General features: G+C 54.5%; 2 protein-coding genes across 2 annotated transcripts in view; both read left to right on the forward strand.

The window, feature by feature from the left end:
- Window positions 1-5: 5 nt before the first annotated feature.
- LOC308147962 (ETS translocation variant 5-like) lies at window positions 6-5,436 on the forward strand (the record flags this gene model as incomplete). Its single annotated transcript, XM_080521358.1, is given in 13 exon segments — window positions 6-84; window positions 164-211; window positions 286-336; window positions 975-1,093; window positions 1,289-1,427; window positions 1,495-1,809; window positions 2,778-2,843; window positions 2,987-3,052; window positions 3,407-3,591; window positions 3,682-3,696; window positions 3,698-3,784; window positions 4,392-4,416; window positions 4,419-5,436. Coding segments are annotated over 13 exon segments (1,272 nt in total), but the record flags the coding sequence as incomplete, so codon positions are not given.
- A 5,443-nt stretch (window positions 5,437-10,879) lies between these two features.
- The window catches only part of itgb5 (integrin, beta 5), a 20,492-nt gene continuing 11,371 nt past the window's right edge, over window positions 10,880-20,000 (forward strand). The window contains exons 1-8 of the mRNA XM_080521359.1: window positions 10,880-11,356; window positions 12,134-12,219; window positions 12,468-12,663; window positions 14,299-14,548; window positions 16,679-16,847; window positions 18,990-19,151; window positions 19,739-19,834; window positions 19,911-20,000. Coding sequence (XP_080377485.1) covers window positions 11,287-11,356; window positions 12,134-12,219; window positions 12,468-12,663; window positions 14,299-14,548; window positions 16,679-16,847; window positions 18,990-19,151; window positions 19,739-19,834; window positions 19,911-20,000 — 1,119 coding nt within the window. The 5' untranslated portion in view covers window positions 10,880-11,286. The remainder of the gene's footprint in view (window positions 11,357-12,133; window positions 12,220-12,467; window positions 12,664-14,298; window positions 14,549-16,678; window positions 16,848-18,989; window positions 19,152-19,738; window positions 19,835-19,910) is intronic.

The following is a 20,000-nucleotide window of genomic DNA, read 5'->3' on the forward strand; positions in this document are numbered from 1 at the left end:
CCCTGGACGGGTCGTCCCCGGCCGGTCGTCACGGCGACAGGAAGCGGAGGCTGGAGGACACGGAGCTCGCTCTGGACACTGAAGGTGAGACGGACCAGGAAGTACCTGAGATACTCTGATTACTCTGATTACTCTGCGTGCTGAGTGTCTGCTGTGTGTCCAGAACTGTTCCAGGACCTGAGCCGGCTGCAGGAGATCTGGATCGCAGAAGGTCAGGGTCTCACTGGGACAGGAATACTCTGTAATCTGATTACTCTGTAATCTCATTCCTGCGTCTCCCCACAGCCCAGGTGCCGGACCGACGAGCAGTCCGTCCAGACTTCCAGTCGGACAGTCGTGAGTAACTCAGGAGTACTGGTACTTAGTTACTCTCCACTTCCTGTCGCTGCTTCGTCAGACGCTCTTATTGTGAAAGGGATTAAACCCTTCCGACTCCGTCTCCATGGAAACCAGGGGGAAATGCACTGTGTGTGTGTGTGTGTGTGTGTGTGTGTGGTGTGTGTGTGTGTGTGTGTGTGTGTGTGTGTGTGTGTGTGTGTGTGTGTGTTGGGGGGGTTCCACTCAAAAACGAAGCCAAAACGAAATCAGATGAAAGTTTTTTGTTTCAAGGGTTTTATTTCTCTGATGATGCGACACACTCACACACACACACACTCACACACACACACACACACACACACACACACACACACACTCACACACACACACACTCACACACACACACACACACACACACACACTCACACACACACCACACTCACACACACACACACACACACACACACACACACACACACTCACACACACACACACACACACACACACACACACACACACACACACACACACACTCACACACACACTCACACTCACCACACTCACACATGCTAACATGCTAACGGGGGAGGAGCTTCAGGGAATGGAAGGTTGTGGGTGGAGCTTGTTGACCTGACCCCCCCCCCCTCCCCACACAGTGATGTTCCATGGCCCCCCAGCGGTGAAAATCAAGAGGGAGCGGAGCCCCTCCAGAGCCCCCCCTCCTCTGCCGGGACGGCTCCATGCTGTTTGGAGAAAAGTGCCTTTACAGCTACAGGTAGCCCCCCCCCCCCCCCTCCCCCCCCACCCTGTCATACTCCATAACAGACCTTGCAGCCCCCCCTGTTTCCTTCCCTCGTCACACTAACCCCCCCCCCCCCTGCTGGTTTCTCTTCAGTGCCTGTGACAGGAAGCCGCTCTGACCCCCCCTCCACTCCCGCCTCCCCTGCCGCCCCCCCACCACCGCACACAGTCCTGGACCAGCAGGCCCGCCCCCCCCGGGACCTGCACCAGGAGGCCCTGCCCAGCAGGGGGTCTGCAGCCCCCCCTTCGCCGTGCCATGGGTGCCAGTCAACCGGGACCCTGGCAGAGGCAGCCCCCCCTGAACACAGGTGAGCTGGTGACCCCACAGTGGCCCGGGCCCCCCCCTCCCCCCCTCACATCTGCGTCCTGTTCCAGGTTCCAAGCGCCAGATGTCAGAGCCGAGTCTCCAGTTCCCCCCTTCCTGCTGCCTCCGAGGACCGGACGCCCCCCGTACCACCGCCAGCTGTCAGAGCCTCTGGTGGCCCCCCCGGAGCCGGCGGCCCCCCCCACAGAAGCTGTCCTCCCTGCAGGGCTTCAAGCAGGAGCTGGCGGACCCCCGCTACAGTGAGCAGGGTGTCCCAGCTCTGGCCCCGCCCCCGGCCCTAGCCCCGCCCCTGGCCCCGCCCCCGCCCCCCCAGGCTGCGTTCCACACCATCAAACAGGAGCCGCAAGACTTCAGCTTCGACTCTGGTGAGAAACAAACCTGTCGTCGTTCTACCGGGGGGGGGGGGAGGGGCGGGGGGCTGAGGGGGGGGGCGGGGGGGGCGGCGGGGGAGGGGGGGTCCTGCAGGTCACACAGCTTAATCTTTACATTTGTAAAAAAATATAAACCTTCAAGCTGTATGAAGTTGTTAGCAGTTAGCGCACACACACACACACACACACACACACACACACACACACACACACACACACACACACACACACACACACACACTAATCCTCCAGGATTCCACCTTGAAGGTAAAAATGTCTCTGATCCTTCAAGGCAGTAAAGTGGGTCAGTGAGCGCCACCTGGAGGATCTGTGTGTGTGTGTGTGTGTGTGTGTGTGTGTGTGTGTGTGTGTGTGTGTGTGTGTGTGTGTGTGTGTGTGTGGTGTGTGTGTGTGTGTGTGTGTGTGTGTGTGTGATGTAATGATAATCCTCTCAGCCTGAATCGTCCAACTGACAGTTGAGCTCCGATAAAATCAGGTCTGAACATCAAGTGGTTTTCTCTGGGTCCAGGTGGTCCGGGTCCTCTGGCTCTAGGTGGTCTGGGTCCAGGTGGTCGGGTCCTCTTGGTCTAGGTGTTCTGGGTCCAGGTGGTCCGGGTCCTCTGGGTCCTCGGGTCTGAGACCATTGAGCTAAGAACCCGTCTCGACGCTCAGACTAGAACCACTTCCCTCCATAGGCGGCCCGCTGGCGGTTTAGCTAGCTTGCGGCGGTTGCAGCGGTTTAGCTAGCTGGCGGTTGCAGCGGTTTAGCTAGCTGGCGGTTGCAGCGTTTAGCTAGCTGGCGGTTGTAGCGGTTTAGCTAGCTGGCAGTTGCAGCAGTTTAGCTAGCTGGCGGTTTGCAGCGGTTTAGCTAGCTGGCGGTTGTAGCGGATCTCTCCGTCGTGTTTCATTCGGACTCGATAGCGACGACGTTTCTTCACCAAGTTTCTCCGTTTTGTTTCCAGAAGTGGTCCGAACTGTCAGTCTGTGTTCAGGAGGAACCTCCAGCTTCTACCAGAACGCCCAGGAAGGTACAGTCTGCCCCCCTCAACCCCCCCCCCCCCCTCCCCCTCCACCCCGGGCTCTGTCCCAGACTAGCCTCAAGTCCGTGCTAAGCTAACCGACTGCAGCGTATGTAGCATTAGCATCAGTGCTAACATGCCGTTTGTTTCAGGATTCTTCGACGGAGAACTTCAGTTGTACCTGGACGACACCTGTGTGGTTCCAGAACACCTGGAAGGTGAGAGGAGAACCTTGACCCCCCCGACCCCGACCCCGACCCACCACCCCCCCGACCCCGACCCCGACCCACCACCCCCCCCGACCCACCTCACCCCCCCCCGACCCCGACCCACCCGCTCCCCCCCGACCATCCACCCCCTCCGACCCACCCGCTCCCCCCGACCCACACCCCCCCCACCCAACCCACCCCCCCCGACCCACCCCTGACCCACACCCCTCCCCACCTTCCCCCCCCAACCCACTACACTCCCCCCGAACCACCATCTTCCCCCCCGACCCACAACCCCCAACCCGATCCACCATCTTCCCCCCCGACCCACCTTGCACCTCTCCCTCAGGTAAAGTCAAGCAGAACCCCCCTCAGAGTACCGGGACGGCCCCCCCCCCTCAGAGTACCGGGACGGCCCCCCCTCGCAGCGCCGGGGCTCGCTGCAGCTGTGGCAGTTCCTGGTGACGCTGCTGGACGAACCGGAGAACCGACACTTCATCGCCTGGACGGGGCGGGGCCTGGAGTTCAAGCTGATCGAGCCCGAGGAGGTGAGCCCCCCCCTGTGACCCCCTGACCCCCCCCACCCCCCCCGGTGTGGTTCTCCTGTGGATCGTTGATGGTTCTCCGGTTCTCCTCAGGTTGCTCGTCGGTGGGGGCGTCCAGAAGAACCGCCCGGCGATGAACTACGACAAATTGAGCCGCTCACTGCGGTACTACTACGAGAAGGGAATCATGCAGAAGGTAACCTGCTAATGCTACATGCTAATGCTAACCACTGCTACAGTGGATACAGGCTAAGGCTAACCACTGCTACCCGGGGATACAGGCTAATGCTAACCATTGCTACCGTGGATACATGCTATTGCTAACCACTGCTACCGGGGATACAGGCTAATGCTAACCACTGCTACCGGAGATACAGGCTATTGCTAACCACTGCTACCGGGGATACAGGCTAATGCTAACCACTGCTACCAGTGATACATGCTATTGCTAACCACTGCTACCGGGGATACAGGCTAATGCTAACCACTGCTACCGGAGATACAGGCTATTGCTAACCACTGCTACAGTGGATACAGGCTAAGGCTAACCACTGCTACCGGAGATACAGGCTATTGCTAACCACTGCTACCGTGGATACAGGCTAATGCTAACCACTGCTGCCGTGGATACAGGCTAATGCTAACCACTGCTGCCGTGGATACAGGCTAATGCTAACCACTGCACAGTGATACAGGCTATTGCTAACCACTGCTACCATGGATACAGGCTAATGCTAGCCACTGCTACCGGAGATACAGGCTAATGCTAACCACTGCTACCGTGGGTTTTGTGTGTCCGCCAGGTGGCAGGTGAGCGGTACGTCTATAAGTTGTGTGCGACCCCGAGGCGTTGTTCTCCATGGCGTTCCCGGAGCAGCGCCCAGCGCCCCCTGAAGGTGGAGGCTGACGGCGCCCCCCGCCCCCGAGGATGACACGGTGCCGCTCAGCCATTACAGTGAAGCACGCCCCTCCTGATGGACGGCGGCGAGTGTGTAGCCGGACTGCTGTTTCAGGACGGCTTCGGATACTGAGGGGGGTCAGGGACACACACACTCCAGGAGGGGGCGGGGCCATGACCCCACCGGTCTGGATGAAGCCCCAGGCATTGACTGACAGGCCCCGCCCACCAGGGACAGCCCTGCCCACCAGGACAGGCCCCGCCCCTCCACCGATCTTAAGTTCTCCCGAGTTGCGACAATCTTTTAAAAACGTTCAAATCAGACTTCGAACAGGCTCCGCCCCTTTTTGCCCTCATGGCCATGTCCCGACACACACACACACACACACACACACACACACACACACACACTCTGTAGATAGAACTGTTCTCGTGTGTTTCGGACTCGTTGTCTTCATGTTCTTTATTCGTGTCCTTCGCTGTAGAGACCCCCCCTCCCTCCCCCTCCCACCCTCCCCCCCCCCCCCCCTCCCTCGCCCCCCCCACCCCCAACAAGACTCCACCACCATCTTAACCCTCCCCCGCTCCAGGCATGCTGTATCTCAAGATGTTATGACATTGGAACAAGCCCCGCCCCCTACATGTCCTCCAATCAGACGTCATGCCATGGTAGCCCCGCCCCTGCCTGTGATTGGCTGATCTTGTTTCGTCCTCTTTGTAGCTGCAACAGCGCCGACTCAATCTCACGGGTCTCTTCTGATGAAGCACTTAGGTGGGCGGGGCCAGTGACTTCGTATTAGCCACGCCCCTTGTTGCTTCTGATTGGCTGATCCTTATCACTGTTTGATGTTTGCATGAGGGCCCCCCCCCCCCCTCCCTCCCTCCCCTCCCCCCACCGCCTGCTTCATCAACATGCTGCATGAAACACAGAGGTGCGTTTGTTTTGTGCATGCTGTGGGGTTCTGGTGGGGGGAGGGGGTGGTGGTGGTGGGGGGAGGGGGTGTGGTGGGGGGGGGGTAGTGGGGGGGGTACAGACAAACTTCTATAAAATCTCTATTTTTGCATTTGGGCTGCTTTTGTTTAGGATTGTGTCTTGAACCCCCCCCACCTCCACCTCCACCCCCCGCCTCCACCTCCACCCCTCTTCCAACCCCCCCACCTCCACCTCACCCCCGCCTCCACCTCCACCCCTCTTCCAACCCCCCACCACCACCTCACCCCTCTTCCAACCCCTCCTCCACCTCCACCCCTCTTCCCAACCCCCCCACCTCCACCTCCACCCCTCTTCCAACCCCCCACCTCCACCTCCACCTCCACCCTCTTCCAACCCCCACCTCCACCTCCACCCCTCTTCCAACCCCTCCACCTCCACCTCCACCCCTCTTCCAACCCCCCCGCCTCCACCTCCACCCCTCTTCCAACCCCCCCACCTCCACCTCCACCCTCTTCAACCCCCCCACCTCCACCTCCACCCCTCTTCCAACCCCCCACCTCCACCTCCACCCCTCTTCCAACCCCCCCACCTCCACCTCCACCCCTCTCCAACCCCCTCCAACCTCCACCTCCACCTCCACCCCTCTTCCAACCCCCCACCTCCACCTCCACCCCTCTTCACAACCCTCCACCTCCACCTCCACCCCTCTTCCAACCCCCCCGCCTCCACCTCCACCCCTCTTCCAACCCCCCACCTCCACCTCCACCCCTCTTCAACCCCCCACCTCCACCTCCACCCCTCTTCCAACCCCCCACCTCCACCTCCACCCTCTTCCAACCCCCCACCTCCACCTCCACCCCTCTTCCAACCCCCCACCTCCACCTCCACCCCTCTTCCAACCCCCCACCTCCACCTCCACCCCTCTTCCAACCCCCACCTCCACCTGCCCACCCCTCTTCCAACCCCCCACCTCCACCTCCACCCCTCTTCCAACCCCCCACCTCCACCTCCACCCCTCTTCCAACCCCCCACCTCCACCTCCACCCCTCTTCCAACCCCTCCACCTCCACAATGTCTTTCTTACACTGAGTTGTTGATATTCTGAACAATAAACTCTCTTTAACGTGTGTGTGTATATGTGTGTGTGTGAGCGTGTGTATGTGTGAGAGTGTGTGTATATGTGTGTGTGTGTGTATGTATATGTGTGTGTGTGTATATGTGTGTGTGTGTGTGTGTGTATATGTGTGTGTATGTGTGAGAGTGTGTGTATGTATTTGTGAGTGTGTGTATATATGTGTGTGTGTGTGTGTATGTATATGTGTGTGTGAGAGAGTGTGTGTATGTATTTGTGAGTGTGTGTATGTGTGTGTGTGTGTGTATGTATATGTGTGTGTGAGAGAGTGTGTGTATGTATTTGTGAGTGTGTGTGTGTATGTGTGAGAGTGTGTGTATATGTGTGTGTGAGAGAGTGTGTTTATGTATTTGTGAGTGTGTGTATATGTGTGTGTGTGTGTATGTATATGTGTGTGTGAGAGAGTGTGTGTATGTATATGTGAGTGTGTATGTATTTGTGAGTGTGTGTGTGTGTGTGTATGTATATGTGTGTGTGAGAGAGTGTATGTATGTATATGTGAGTGTGTGTATGTATTTGTGTGAGCGTGTGTATATGTGTGTGTATGTGTGAGAGTGTGTGTATATGTGTGTGTGTGAGCGTGTGTATATGTGTGTGTGTGAGCGTGTGTATATGTGTGTGAATGTATGTATATGTGTGTGAGAGAGTGTGTGTATGTATTTGTGAGTGTGTGTGTGTGTGTGTGAGCGTGTGTATATGTGTGTGTATGTGTGAGAGTGTGTGTATATGTGTGTGAGAGAGTGTGTGTATGTATATGTGAGCGTGTGTATGTATTTGTGTGTGTGTGTGTGTGTGTATATGTGTGTGTGAGGGTGTGTGTATGTATATGTGTGTGTGTGTGTGTGTGGCGTTGTTCCATGTGAACTAGACAACAGGACTGGGTGTTTGTCAACAGTCACAGCTGAAGTGTAGAAACATTCACCACCTCTTTTATCAACACACACACACACACTCATATACACACACACACACACAGGTTCCTAGTGGTCACGTGCTGCTGCCCCCTGGCGGCAGAGCGCAGCTGCACACAGAAGAGAAGAAGCTCTTTATTTTTCTGAATGATGTCAAATAATAAACATAAACAACCATCAGTGTTTAAAAACAAACATGATCTTCTTCACGTGACGTCAAGTCAAACCAGCAGAAACGGTCTGCTGACCCCTTGTGGCCAGAGTCCGTCACTGCACCTGCTCCACTTACTTTAACATACTGTCTTATTTCATGACTTTGTAGTAATAATCAAATGTATGTTTGGGCCTGATTGAACCCAACACACGGATTTGTTCCTCCAGCGGACCCGGGGGGGGAGTTTCTGCTGTGTTGACGTTGACGATGAAGATGTGATGAATGTAAACATGAAGAGAAGAACAGGGTGGGGTTCGGTAGTCACAGTCCTGACCCGGACCTTTGAGCCTTACATCAGCTTGGTTTTCACCTGAAGGTTGCAGGTCTGAAGCTCCAGGCTGGTCCTGGGGAACGTTTCACTGGGTGTAATACCCGCCATGTCCAGCAGGTGCCGCACCACAGTGTGGGGGCACGTGCTGCACCGCCGCCATATTGGATGGGTCTCCTCACTGAAAGGGTTTATTTATTAACGTGAAGTGAACTGATTGGTCACATTCTTTATTCTCGCAGTTTAAACACTTTAATCCAAAGTATTTTAGTGGAGGACTGGTGGTTATTGTAGTTACCTGGTTACCTGTAACCAGGACTATGGTGGCTGGTTATGGAAGGCTGAACGGAGGTGGTGTGGAGGAGGTGATGAAGTGAGGTGAGGATAGGAAAGGGTTAACTAGTCCTGTGGTAATGAAGGGGTTAACTCCAGTTAACTCTACTTCTTTAGGTCTATGTCCCCACTCCTCCTGCTGCTAGCATCAGCAGCTTCTAGTTCTATAGGTCTATGTCCCCACTCCTCCTGCTGCTAGCGTCAGTAGCTTCTAGTTCTATAGGTCTATGTCCCCGCTCCTCCTGCTGCTAGCGTCAGCAGCTTCTAATTCTATAGGTCTATGTCCCCGCTCCTCCTGCTGCTAGCGTCAGTAGCTTCTAGTTCTATAGGTCTATGTCCCTGCTCCTCCTGCTGCTAGCGTCATAGCTTCTAGTTCTATAGATCTATGTCCCCGCTCCTCCTGCTGCTAGCGTCAGCAGCTTCTAGTTCTATAGGTCTATGTCCCCGCTCCTCCTGCTGCTAGCGTCATAGCTTCTAGTTCTATAGATCTATGTCCCCACTCCTCCTGCTGCTAGCGTCAGTAGCTTCTAGTTCTATAGGTCTATGTCCCTGCTCCTCCTGCTGCTAGCGTCTGTAGCTTCTAGTTCTATAGGTCTATGGCCCCACTCCTCCTGCTGCTAGCGTCTGTAGCTTCTAGTTCTATAGGTCTATGTCCCTGCTCCTCCTGCTGCTAGCGTCTGTAGCATCTAGTTCTATAGGTCTATGGCCCTGCTCCTCCTGCTGCTAGCGTCAGGAGCTTCTAGTTCTATAGGTCTATGTCCCCACTCCTCCTGCTGCTAGCGTCAGGAGCTTCTAGTTCTATAGGTCTATGGCCCCGCTCCTCCTGCTGCTAGCGTCAGTAGCTTCTAGTTCTATATGTCTATGGTTGCTGCTAGCATCAGTAGCTTCTGCAGCTCCACCAGAGCTTGTAGTTCCTGGTTGTTGTGGTTTGTTGACATCACGGACCACGTGGGGGGAGGGGGAGGGGGAGGGGGAGGGGTGATTATGTTATCTACATTCCACAGATGATCGTCTTTGCCAAGTGCGCCATCCACCCTGCCCCCCCCCCCCCCCCCTGGGTTTTAGAATTTCCTTACTCTGGGACCCGTGGGTTAACTAGTCAGTGATGATGAAGGGGTTAACTAGTCAGTGGTGATGAAGGAGTTAACTAGTCAGTGGTGATGAAGGGGTTAACTCAGGTTGGCGGTGATGAAGGGGTTAACTAGTCAGAGGTGATGAAGGGGTTAACTCAGGTTGGAGGTGATGAAGGGGTTAACTAGTCAGTGGTGATGAAGGGGTTAACTAGTCAGTGGTGATGAAGGGGTTAACTCAGGTTGGCGGTGATGAAGGGCTTAACTAGTCAGTGGTGATGAAGAGGTTAACTAGTCAGTGGTGATGAAGGGGTTAACTAGTCAGAGGTGATGAAGGGGTTAACTCAGGTTGGAGGTGATGAAGGGGTTAACTCAGGTTGGCGGTGATGAAGGGGTTAACTAGTCAGTGGTGATGAAGAGGTTAACTAGTCAGTGGTGATGAAGGGGTTAACTAGTCAGTGGTGATGAAGAGGTTAACTAGTCAGTGGTGATGAAGGGGTTAACTAGTCAGAGGTGATGAAGGGGTTAACTCAGGTTGGCGGTGATGAAGAGGTTAACTAGTCAGAGGTGATGAAGGGGTTAACTAGTCAGTGGTGATGAAGAGGTTAACTAGTCAGTGGTGATGAAGGGGTTAACTAGTCAGAGGTGATGAAGAGGTTAACTAGTCAGAGGTGATGAAGGGGTTAACTAGTCAGTGGTGATGAAGAGGTTAACTAGTCAGTGGTGATGAAGGGGTTAACTAGTCAGAGGTGATGAAGGGGTTAACTCAGGTTGGCGGTGATGAAGAGGTTAACTAGTCAGAGGTGATGAAGGGGTTAACTCAGGTTGGCGGTGATGAAGAGGTTAACTAGTCAGTGGTGATGAAGGGGTTAACTAGTCAGAGGTGATGAAGGGGTTAACTCAGGTTGGCGGTGATGAAGAGGTTAACTAGTCAGAGGTGATGAAGGGGTTAACTAGTCAGTGGTGATGAAGAGGTTAACTAGTCAGTGGTGATGAAGGGGTTAACTAGTCAGAGGTGATGAAGAGGTTAACTAGTCAGAGGTGATGAAGGGGTTAACTAGTCAGTGGTGATGAAGAGGTTAACTAGTCAGTGGTGATGAAGGGGTTAACTAGTCAGAGGTGATGAAGGGGTTAACTAGTCAGTGGTGATGAAGGGGTTAACTAGTCAGAGGTGATGAAGGGGTTAACTCAGGTTGGCGGTGATGAAGAGGTTAACTAGTCAGAGGTGATGAAGGGGTTAACTAGTCAGAGGTGATGAAGAGGTTAACTAGTCAGAGGTGATGAAGGGGTTAACTAGTCAGAGGTGATGAAGGGGTTAACTAGTCAGTGGTGATGAAGGGGTTAACTAGTCAGTGGTGATGAAGAGGTTAACTAGTCAGAGGTGATGAAGGGGTTAACTAGTCAGTGGTGATGAAGAGGTTAACTAGTCAGAGGTGATGAAGGGGTTAACTCAGGTTGGCGGTGATGAAGGGGTTAACTCGGGCCAGGGGGCGGGGCCTCCTGAACACCGACAGAAGCGCGGACCCGCGGACTCAGTCTGTTGTTGTTCGCGGTTCGTGTCTCTGTCAGCGGGTCATGAGCGCCACGGGCCGGGCTGAGGGGCGCTGCCGGCCGCGGGGGGACTGAGCGGAGCACCGGGAGGACCGGGAGGAACCGGGAGCACCGGAGGAACCGGGAGGACCGGAGGAACCGGGAGGAACCGGGAGGACCGAGGACTCCACCGTCTGAGGACAGAAACCGGAGCAACAGGCCGCGGGCGATGGAAAACACTCAGTCCCGCGGACACGCGCGTCAGCGGGGCTGAGAGGAACCGAGAGGAACCGAGAGGAACCGAGAGGAACCGAGAGGAACCGGAGCTCCTGATGGCTCCCTGACCAACACACACACACGCACACAGAAAGACACACACACACACACACACACACACACACACACAACATGTGGATCCTCCTGCAGACGTGGACGTGGCGCGCCGCGCTGTGCGCGCTCCTGCTGCGCGCCGCCGGAGGTAAGAGACAAAACACCGGCCGGGACACACACACACACACACACACACACACACACACACACACACACACACACACACACACACACACACACACACACACACACACACACACACACACACACACACACACAACTTCTGCTCCGTTTTCACACTTTGATGAAAACGTTGTTTTTGTGTTTTCATGTTCACACTGTAAACGCTGTTTATCTCCATGGCAACGCAGCACTGTGGCCATAGTAACTAGTAGTTCTGCACATGCGCAGTAGATGGATAGCAGCAACACCCTCTAGTGGCCCGACAGGCTCACTGCAGGGTTTTCACCTGTCCCACCAGACTCACCTGTCCCAGCAGACTCACCTGTCCCTGTCCCACCAGACTCACCTGTCCCAGCAGACTCACCTGTCCCTGTCCCACCAGACTCACTTGTCCCACCAGACTCACCTGTCCCTGTCCCACCAGACTCACTTGTCCCACCAGACTCACCTGTCCCTGTCCCACCAGACTCACCTGTCCCTGTCCCACCAGACTCACCTGTCCCTGTCCCACCAGACTCACCTGTCCCACCAGACTCACTTGTCCCAGCAGACTCACCTGTCCCTGTCCCACCAGACTCACTTGTCCCAGCAGACTCACCTGTCCCTGTCCCACCAGACTCACTTGTCCCAGCAGACTCACCTGTCCCTGTCCCACCAGACTCACCTGTCCCACCAGACTCACCTGTCCCTGTCCCACCAGACTCACCTGTCCCACCAGACTCACCTGTCCCTGTGTCCCCAGGTCTCAACCTGTGTATGAGCGGCAGCGCCACCTCCTGTGAGGAATGTCTGCTGATCCACCCCAGCTGCTCCTGGTGCTCCCAAGAGGTGCCCCGCCCACTTCCTGTCTGTCTGTCTCTGTCTGTCTGAATGTCACTTCCTGTCTGTCTGTCTGTCACTTCCTGTCTGTCTGTCACTTCCTGTCTGTCTGTCTGTCACTTCCTGTCTGTCTGTCTCTGTCTCTGTGTCTGTCTCTGTGTCTGTCTCTGTCTGTCACTCACTGTCTCTCCCCCCCCCCTCTCTCCCTCCCCCCCTCCCTCACCCCCCCCCCCTCCCCCCCTCTCTCTCTCCTGCAGGACTTTGGAGGACGGACTCTCACGTCCAGATGTGACTTCCTGTCCAACCTGGAGAGGCGGGGCTGTGGTTCCATTGAGAACCCGGTTAGCTCCGCCTCCGTCCTGCTGAACCAGCCTCTGAGCCTGGAGGGCTCCAGGTCCAGCTACGACCTGATCCAGATCAGGCCCCAGAGGGTCTCCCTGAGCCTGCGCCCGGGTGAGGACCAGATCGTCCAGTCTGAACCAGATCGTCCAGTCTGAACCAGTCTGAACCAGATCGTCCAGTCTGAACCAGATCCTACAGTCTGAACCAGTCTGAACCAGATCGTCCAGTCTGAACCAGATTGTACAGTCTGAACCAGATCGTACAGTCTGAACCAGTCTGAACCAGATCCTACAGTCTGAACCAGTCTGAACCAGGTCGTACAGTCTGAACCAGTCTGAACCAGATCCTACAGTCTGAATCAGTCTGAACCAGATCCTACAGTCTGAATCAGTCTGAACCAGATCCTACAGTCTGAATCAGTCTGAACCAGATCCTACAGTCTGAACCAGATCCTACAGTCTGAACCAGTCTGAACCAGATCGTCCAGTCTGAACCAGATTGTACAGTCTGAACCAGATCGTACAGTCTGAACCAGTCTGAACCAGATCCTACAGTCTGAACCAGTCTGAACCAGATCCTACAGTCTGAACCAGTCTGAACCAGACCCTACAGTCTAAACCAGATCCTACAGTCTGAACCAGTCTGAACCAGATCCTACAGTCTGAACCAGATCCTACAGTCTGAATCAGTCTGAACCAGATCCTACAGTCTGAACCAGATCCTACAGTCTGAACCAGTCTGAACCAGATCCTACAGTCTGAACCAGATCCTACAGTCTGAACCAGATCCTACCGTCTGAGCCAGATTGTACTGTCTGAACCAGATCTTACAGTCTGAACCAGATTGTACAGTCTGAACCAGTCTGAACCAGATTGTACAGTCTGAACCAGATCCTACAGTCTGAACCAGTCTGAACCAGATCCTACAGTCTGAACCAGTCTGAACCAGATCCTACAGTCTAAACCAGACCCTACAGTCTGAACCAGACCCTACAGTCTAAACCAGACCCTACAGTCTGAACCAGATCCTACAGTCTGAACCAGTCTAAACCAGACCCTACAGTCTGAACCAGATCCTACAGTCTGAACCAGTCTAAACCAGATCCTACAGTCTGAACCTGTCTAAACCAGATCCTACAGTCTGAACCAGACCCTACAGTCTGAACCAGTCTAAACCAGATCCTACAGTCTGAACCTGTCTAAACCAGATCCTACAGTCTGAACCAGACCCTACAGTCTGAACCAGTCTGAACCAGATCCTACAGTCTGAACCAGACCCTACAGTCTGAACCAGACCCTACAGTGACGGAGCTCTCGGTACCAAACCAGTCCAGTTGTAACAGTAACAAGATGTAGTTTCCACGCTGGTCCACTCGAGGGCGCTGTTGTTAGTTGTGAGGCGGGCACAGCCTCTACTGAGCATGTGCAGAACCACTCATTACTCCAGCAGCAGCAGCGGTTCCGTCTCCTCGGGACGGCGTCCCGTTTTCAGAAAGAACCGTTTTGGTCCATTTCCACGGGAGCGTCTTCAGAATGTCCCACCCTGAGAGCTCCGTTGCCGCGGAAACAGACTCCCAAAGCACCACAACAGTTTTTGTGTTTCCACTTGGAACGGTTGCCGTGTGAACGAGCCTCAGAACCAGAACCAGAGGACAGCTGAGGGACGTCTGGTCCACAGCGGTGTGGACAGAAGGCCGTGTCCAGATGTTGGGACAGACGTTGACCGTGTCCTCTGTGGTTGGGGCAGGAGACCAGACCTGGTTCAGCCTGCAGGTGCGGCAGGTGGAGGACTACCCGGTGGACCTGTACTACCTGATGGACCTGTCCCTGTCCATGAAGGACGACCTGGACACCATCAGGAACCTGGGGACCAAGCTGGCCCACGAGATGGGCAAACTCACCAGCAACTTCCGGCTGGGCTTCGGCTCCTTCGTGGACAAGAACCTGTCCCCCTTCTCCTACACGGCGCCCAAGTACCAGGAGAACCCCTGCAACGGGTAGGTGTCCCCGCGGGACGGGGACAGACTGCTCTGATTACCTTTGTCTTCGTCAGTTTAGTCGCGGTTCGTCTGTTTTGCCAGCTTGTCCCTAAAAACCACTGGCATGAATTCCGTCAGGGACGATTCGTCTTCTTTTGAAGACGCTTCCTGACAGGCTAGTTAGCATCAAGCTAACCGCTATCATGCTAGCGGCGCCAACTCGCTCCCGTTTGTCCGCGTTACCTGCTGGTCACTCCACTTCCTGGGTGAACGTCGCTGCGCCACCTGCTGCTGCATGTTAGCATGTTAGCTTGTTAGCGTGGGTCGCTTCCTGCTCCGTTACGATTTCAGGTTATTTCTGCTCCTTTCTGAATCTTTTAAACCGTCGATACTCTGCAGGGACACTTTTAATATTTCATGAAGCTGATGTAGGCAGGGGGGGGGAGGAGGGGGGAGGGGGGGGGGCACACTGTGGCATACTGTGTTTGCCCCGGAGGTTAGCCTCCCCCCCTCCCCCTCCCCCATCACCCTCTTTGCGCATCGCTTCCCTTCTAGGTTACATCCTGGACACTGAAGCTTGGTGGGAAGTCACACACACACACACACACACACACACACACACACACACACACACACACACACACACACACACACACACACACACACACACACACACTTCTAATAATCTTCCTCCACACGCTCCACAATTCGGCCAAAAATATATTTCACACGTTTACGTCTGTTAGCGGCGGTGGCGTTGCAGCGGCGGTGGCGTGGCGTGGCGTGGTGTGGCGTGGCGTGGCGTGGCTGTTAGCACTGGCCTGCATCAAGAAGCACCGGCGTTAACAGGCTCCGCCATGCAGCCATCAGCCTCGGTGCAGTGCTGCCCCCTGCTGGATGAAGGAGTCACACCCACAGAAATGCGCGACAAAAAAATGACGGCTCCACCTGCTGATGCTACGGCGCTAGCGGTCAGGTGGTTAGCGGTCAGGCGGTTAGCGGTCAGGCGGTTAGCGGTCAGGTGGTTAGCGGTCAGGCGGTTAGCGGTCAGGCGGTTAGCGGTCAGGTGGTTAGCGGTCAGGTGGTTAGCGGTCAGGCGGTTAGCGGTCAGGTGGTTAGCGGTCAGGCGGTTAGCGGTCAGGCGGTTAGCGGTCAGGTGGTTAGCGGTCAGGTGGTTAGCGGTCAGGCGGTTAGCGGTCAGGCGGTTAGCGGTCAGGCGCTTTTTGTTTCAGAAAAATGTTGCTTTTACACCAAAACACTTTTGAAAACAGTTTCGTGTTCAGGAGAGTCATCGGCTCTGAGCGCAGTCGTCATGGAAACCACACCTGAAACCCAGCAATAGCTTAGCGCTTAGCATGAAAGCCTGTAGCACTCACACAACCACCTAAACCTGACTTCCTGTCTCTCCTCCCTGTCTCTCCTCCCGGTCTCTCCTCCCTGTCTGTCCTCCCTGTCTCTCCTCCCTGTCTGTCCTCCCTGTCTCTCCTCCCTGTCTCTCCTCCCTGTCTCTCCTCCCTGTCTCTCCTCCCTGTCTCTCCTCCCTGTCTCTCCTCCCTGTCTGTCCTCCCTGTCTGTCCTCCCTGTCTCTCCTCCCTGTCTGTCCTCCCTGTCTGTCCTCCCTGTCTGTCCTCCCTGTCTGTCCTCCCGGTCTGTCCTCCCTGTCTGTCCTCCCTGTCTCTCCTCCCTGTCTCTCCTCCCTGTCTGTCCTCCCTGTCTCTCCTCCCGGTCTCTCCTCCCTGTCTGTCCTCCCTGTCTCTCCTCCCGGTCTCTCCTCCCTGTCTGTCCTCCCTGTCTCTCCTCCCTGTCTCTCCTCCCTGTCTGTCCTCCCTGTCTCTCCTCCCTGTCTCTCCTCCCGGTCTCTCCTCCCTGTCTCTCCTCCCGGTCTCTCCTCCCTGTCTCTCCTCCCTGTCTGTCCTCCCTGTCTGTCCTCCCTGTCTGTCCTCCCGGTCTGTCCTCCCTGTCTGTCCTCCTTGTCTCTCCTCCCTGTCTCTCCTCCCTGTCTGTCCTCCCTGTCTGTCCTCCTTGTCTCTCCTCCCTGTCTGTCCTCCCTGTCTGTCCTCCCTGTCTGTCCTCCCTGTCTGTCCTCCTTGTCTCTCCTCCCTGTCTGTCCTCCCTGTCTGTCCTCCCGGTCTGTCCTCCCTGTCCCAGGTACAAACTGTTCCCTCACTGTGTCCCGACCTTCGGGTTCCGCCACATCCTGTCCCTGACGGACGAGGTGGACCGGTTCAACCAGGAGGTCCAGAAGCAGATGGTGTCGCGGAACCGAGACGCTCCGGAGGGAGGCTTCGACGCCATCCTGCAGGCCGCCGTGTGCAAGGTGGAGCATCTTCCTCCTCTAGTCTGGATTAGAGAGCATCTTCCTCCTCTAATCCAGATTATAGAGCATTTATTTAAATTCTGTTCTGGCCAATCACAGATCAGTTAATCTTTCAGGAATGTTTTGGGATTTTCAAATGTTGACTGGACCTTAATCTGGTTGGTCTCTGTTAATCTGGTTGGCCTCTGTTAATCTGGCTGGTCTCTGTTAATCTGGTTGGCCTCTGTTAATCTGGTTGGCCTCTGTTAATCTGGCTGGTCTCTGTTAATCTGGTTGGCCTCTGTTAATCTGGCTGGTCTCTGTTAATCTGGTTGGCCTCTGTTAATCTGGTTGGCCTCTGTTAATCTGGCTGGTCTCTGTTAATCTGGTTGGCCTCTGTTAATCTGGTTGGCCTCTGTTAATCTGGTTGGCCTCTGTTAATCTGGCTGGTCTCTGTTAATCTGGTTGGCCTCTGTTAATCTGGCTGGTCTCTGTTAATCTGGTTGGCCTCTGTTAATCTGGTTGGCCTCTGTTAATCTGGCTGGTCTCTGTTAATCTGGCTGGTCTCTGTTAATCTGGCTGGTCTCTGTTAATCTGGTTGGCCTCTGTTAATCTGGTTGGCCTCTGTTAATCTGGCTGGTCTCTGTTAATCTGGTTGGCCTCTGTTAATCTGGTTGGCCTCTGTTAATCTGGCTGGTCTCTGTTAATATGGTTGGCCTCTGTTAATCTGGCTGGTCTCTGTTAATCTGGTTGGCCTCTGTTAATCTGGCTGGTCTCTGTTAATCTGGTTGGCCTCTGTTAATCTGGTTGGTCTCTGTTAATCTGGCTGGTCTCTGTTAATCTGGCTGGTCTCTGTTAATCTGGCTGGTCTCTGTTAATCTGGAGTCCCTGACAGTAAACCAGATTAAGGATCTGGATCAGACGCAGCAGAACGTCTGGGAGGAACATTAGTTAGTCATTTTCCAGAAACATCCTGACGAGACATGAAGGGACCTGAAGGCTCCGCCCACACACACACACACACACACACACACACACACACACACACACACACACACACACACACACACACACACACACACACGACTCCTCCCGTCTGTCCAGCAGCTCAGTGTGTAGGTGTAATAGATTACTATTATAATACTACTGTTATTATAGATATTTTGTTCTTCTGTTAATAGAGCGTCTTCCTCCCACACAGTGCTGCTAATGCTAATGCTAATGCTAGGGTAAATGCTAACCCTGCAGCGAACCAGACACGTCACCATTATGAACTCTTATGTATGTTTAATCTGCAGTCACGTCGTCACACAGTTTAGTTACTGCTGGATACAGAGTAACTAACAGGAAGTAACTAACAGGAAGTAACTCACAGGAAGTAACTCACAGGAAGTATCTCACAGGAAGTAACTCACAGGAAGTAACTCACAGGAGGTAACTGACAGGAGGTAGCTCACAGGAAGTATCTCACAGGAGGTAACTGACAGGAAGTAACTCACAGGAGGTAACTGACAGGAGGTAACTGACAGGAAGTAGCTCACGGGAAGTTACTGACAGGAAGTAACTCACAGGAAGTATCTCACAGGAAGTATCTCACAGGAGGTAACTGACAGGAAGTAGCTCACAGGAAGTAGCTCACAGGAGGTAACTGACAGGAGGTAACTGACAGGAAGTAGCTCACAGGAAGTTACTGACAGGAAATAGCTCACAGGAAGTAGCTCACAGGAAGTATCTCACAGGAGGTAACTGACAGGAGGTAGCTCACAGGAATTAACTGACAGGAAGTAGCTCACAGGAAGTAGCTCACAGGAAGTAGCTCACAGGAAGTAACTCTCAGGAATTAACTGACAGGAAGTAGCTCACAGGAAGTAGCTCACAGGAAGTAACTCACAGGAGGTAACTCACAGGAGGTAACTCACAGGAAGTAACTGACAGGAGGTAACTGACAGGAGGTAACTGACAGGAGGTAACTCACAGGAAGTAACTCACAGGAAGTAGCTCACAGGAAGTAGCTCACAGGAAGTAACTCTCAGGAATTAACTGACAGGAGGTAGCTCACAGGAATTAACTCACAGGAAGTAACTCTCAGGAATTAACTGACAGGAGGTAACTCACAGGAAGTAACTCACAGGAAGTAGCTAACAGGAAGTGTTCCCGCTGCAGGAGGAGATCGGGTGGAGGAAGGACGCCTACCACCTGCTGGTGTTCGCCACCGACGACGTGCCTCACCTGGCGCTGGACGGCCGGCTGGGCGGCCTGGTGGAGCCGCACGACGGCCGCTGCCACCTGGACCAGGGCAGCGAGTACAGCGCCTCCACCCAGATGGTCAGTGCTCCACCCACATGGTCAGTGCTCCACCCACATGGTCAGTGGAGGAACTGCAGCCTTTACACCGCCCACTAAAATAATCTTTACTGAAACAAGCAGGAAGGAAAGTTCAGCTTCAGGACAACGTACAAGGACAAGGACTTTTATTTTGAAAGCCAGCTCCCCATACCCAGCCTAGCTAACGCCCTAGTGTCCATTTTGACAGGTTTTATTGTCATTTTTGATAAACGAGGACGTTTGTTTTGAAGTTGTGCGCTTTTATTTTGACAGCCAGGAAATGCAGCTTCACTGGTCACAGTGTGGTTGACGTCGTGTTGCGCAACACCTGGGTCTGTGTTGCGCAACGGGGGTTCTCCTGTGATGTCACCGAGGTTCAGGTGATCAGGTTCCGCTGTTAGCATGGATACTAGCTCAACAGTTTACTTTAGCTAAGGATTTAGCATTGATGCTAACAGCGCTGTAGCTCCTGAACATGTGTGAACATCTGGACCAACCCGCTGTGGGACGTCCTGTGGGACACCGCCGCTGTGGGACGTGGTGTCTGTCTAACATGCTAACGTGCTAATGTGCTAACGCGTCCTCAGGACTACCCGTCCCTGGCGCTCCTCGGGGAGAAGCTGGCAGAGAACAACATCTTCCTCATCTTCGCCGTCACCAAGAGGCTCTACGTCATTTACAAGGTACGTCTGGTTGTGCTGGTTCTCTGACGTTCTGACGTTCTCTGACGTTCTAACAAACTGACGCTTCCGTCCGAAGAACTTCACGGCGCTGATTCCCGGGACCACGGTGGAGATCCTGGACCAGGACTCCAAGAACGTCATCCAGCTCATCATCAACGCCTACAAC

The sequence above is a fragment of the Blennius ocellaris genome, assembly GCF_963422515.1.
Source record: "Blennius ocellaris genome assembly, contig: SCAFFOLD_298, whole genome shotgun sequence".
NCBI lineage: Eukaryota > Metazoa > Chordata > Actinopteri > Blenniiformes > Blenniidae > Blennius > Blennius ocellaris.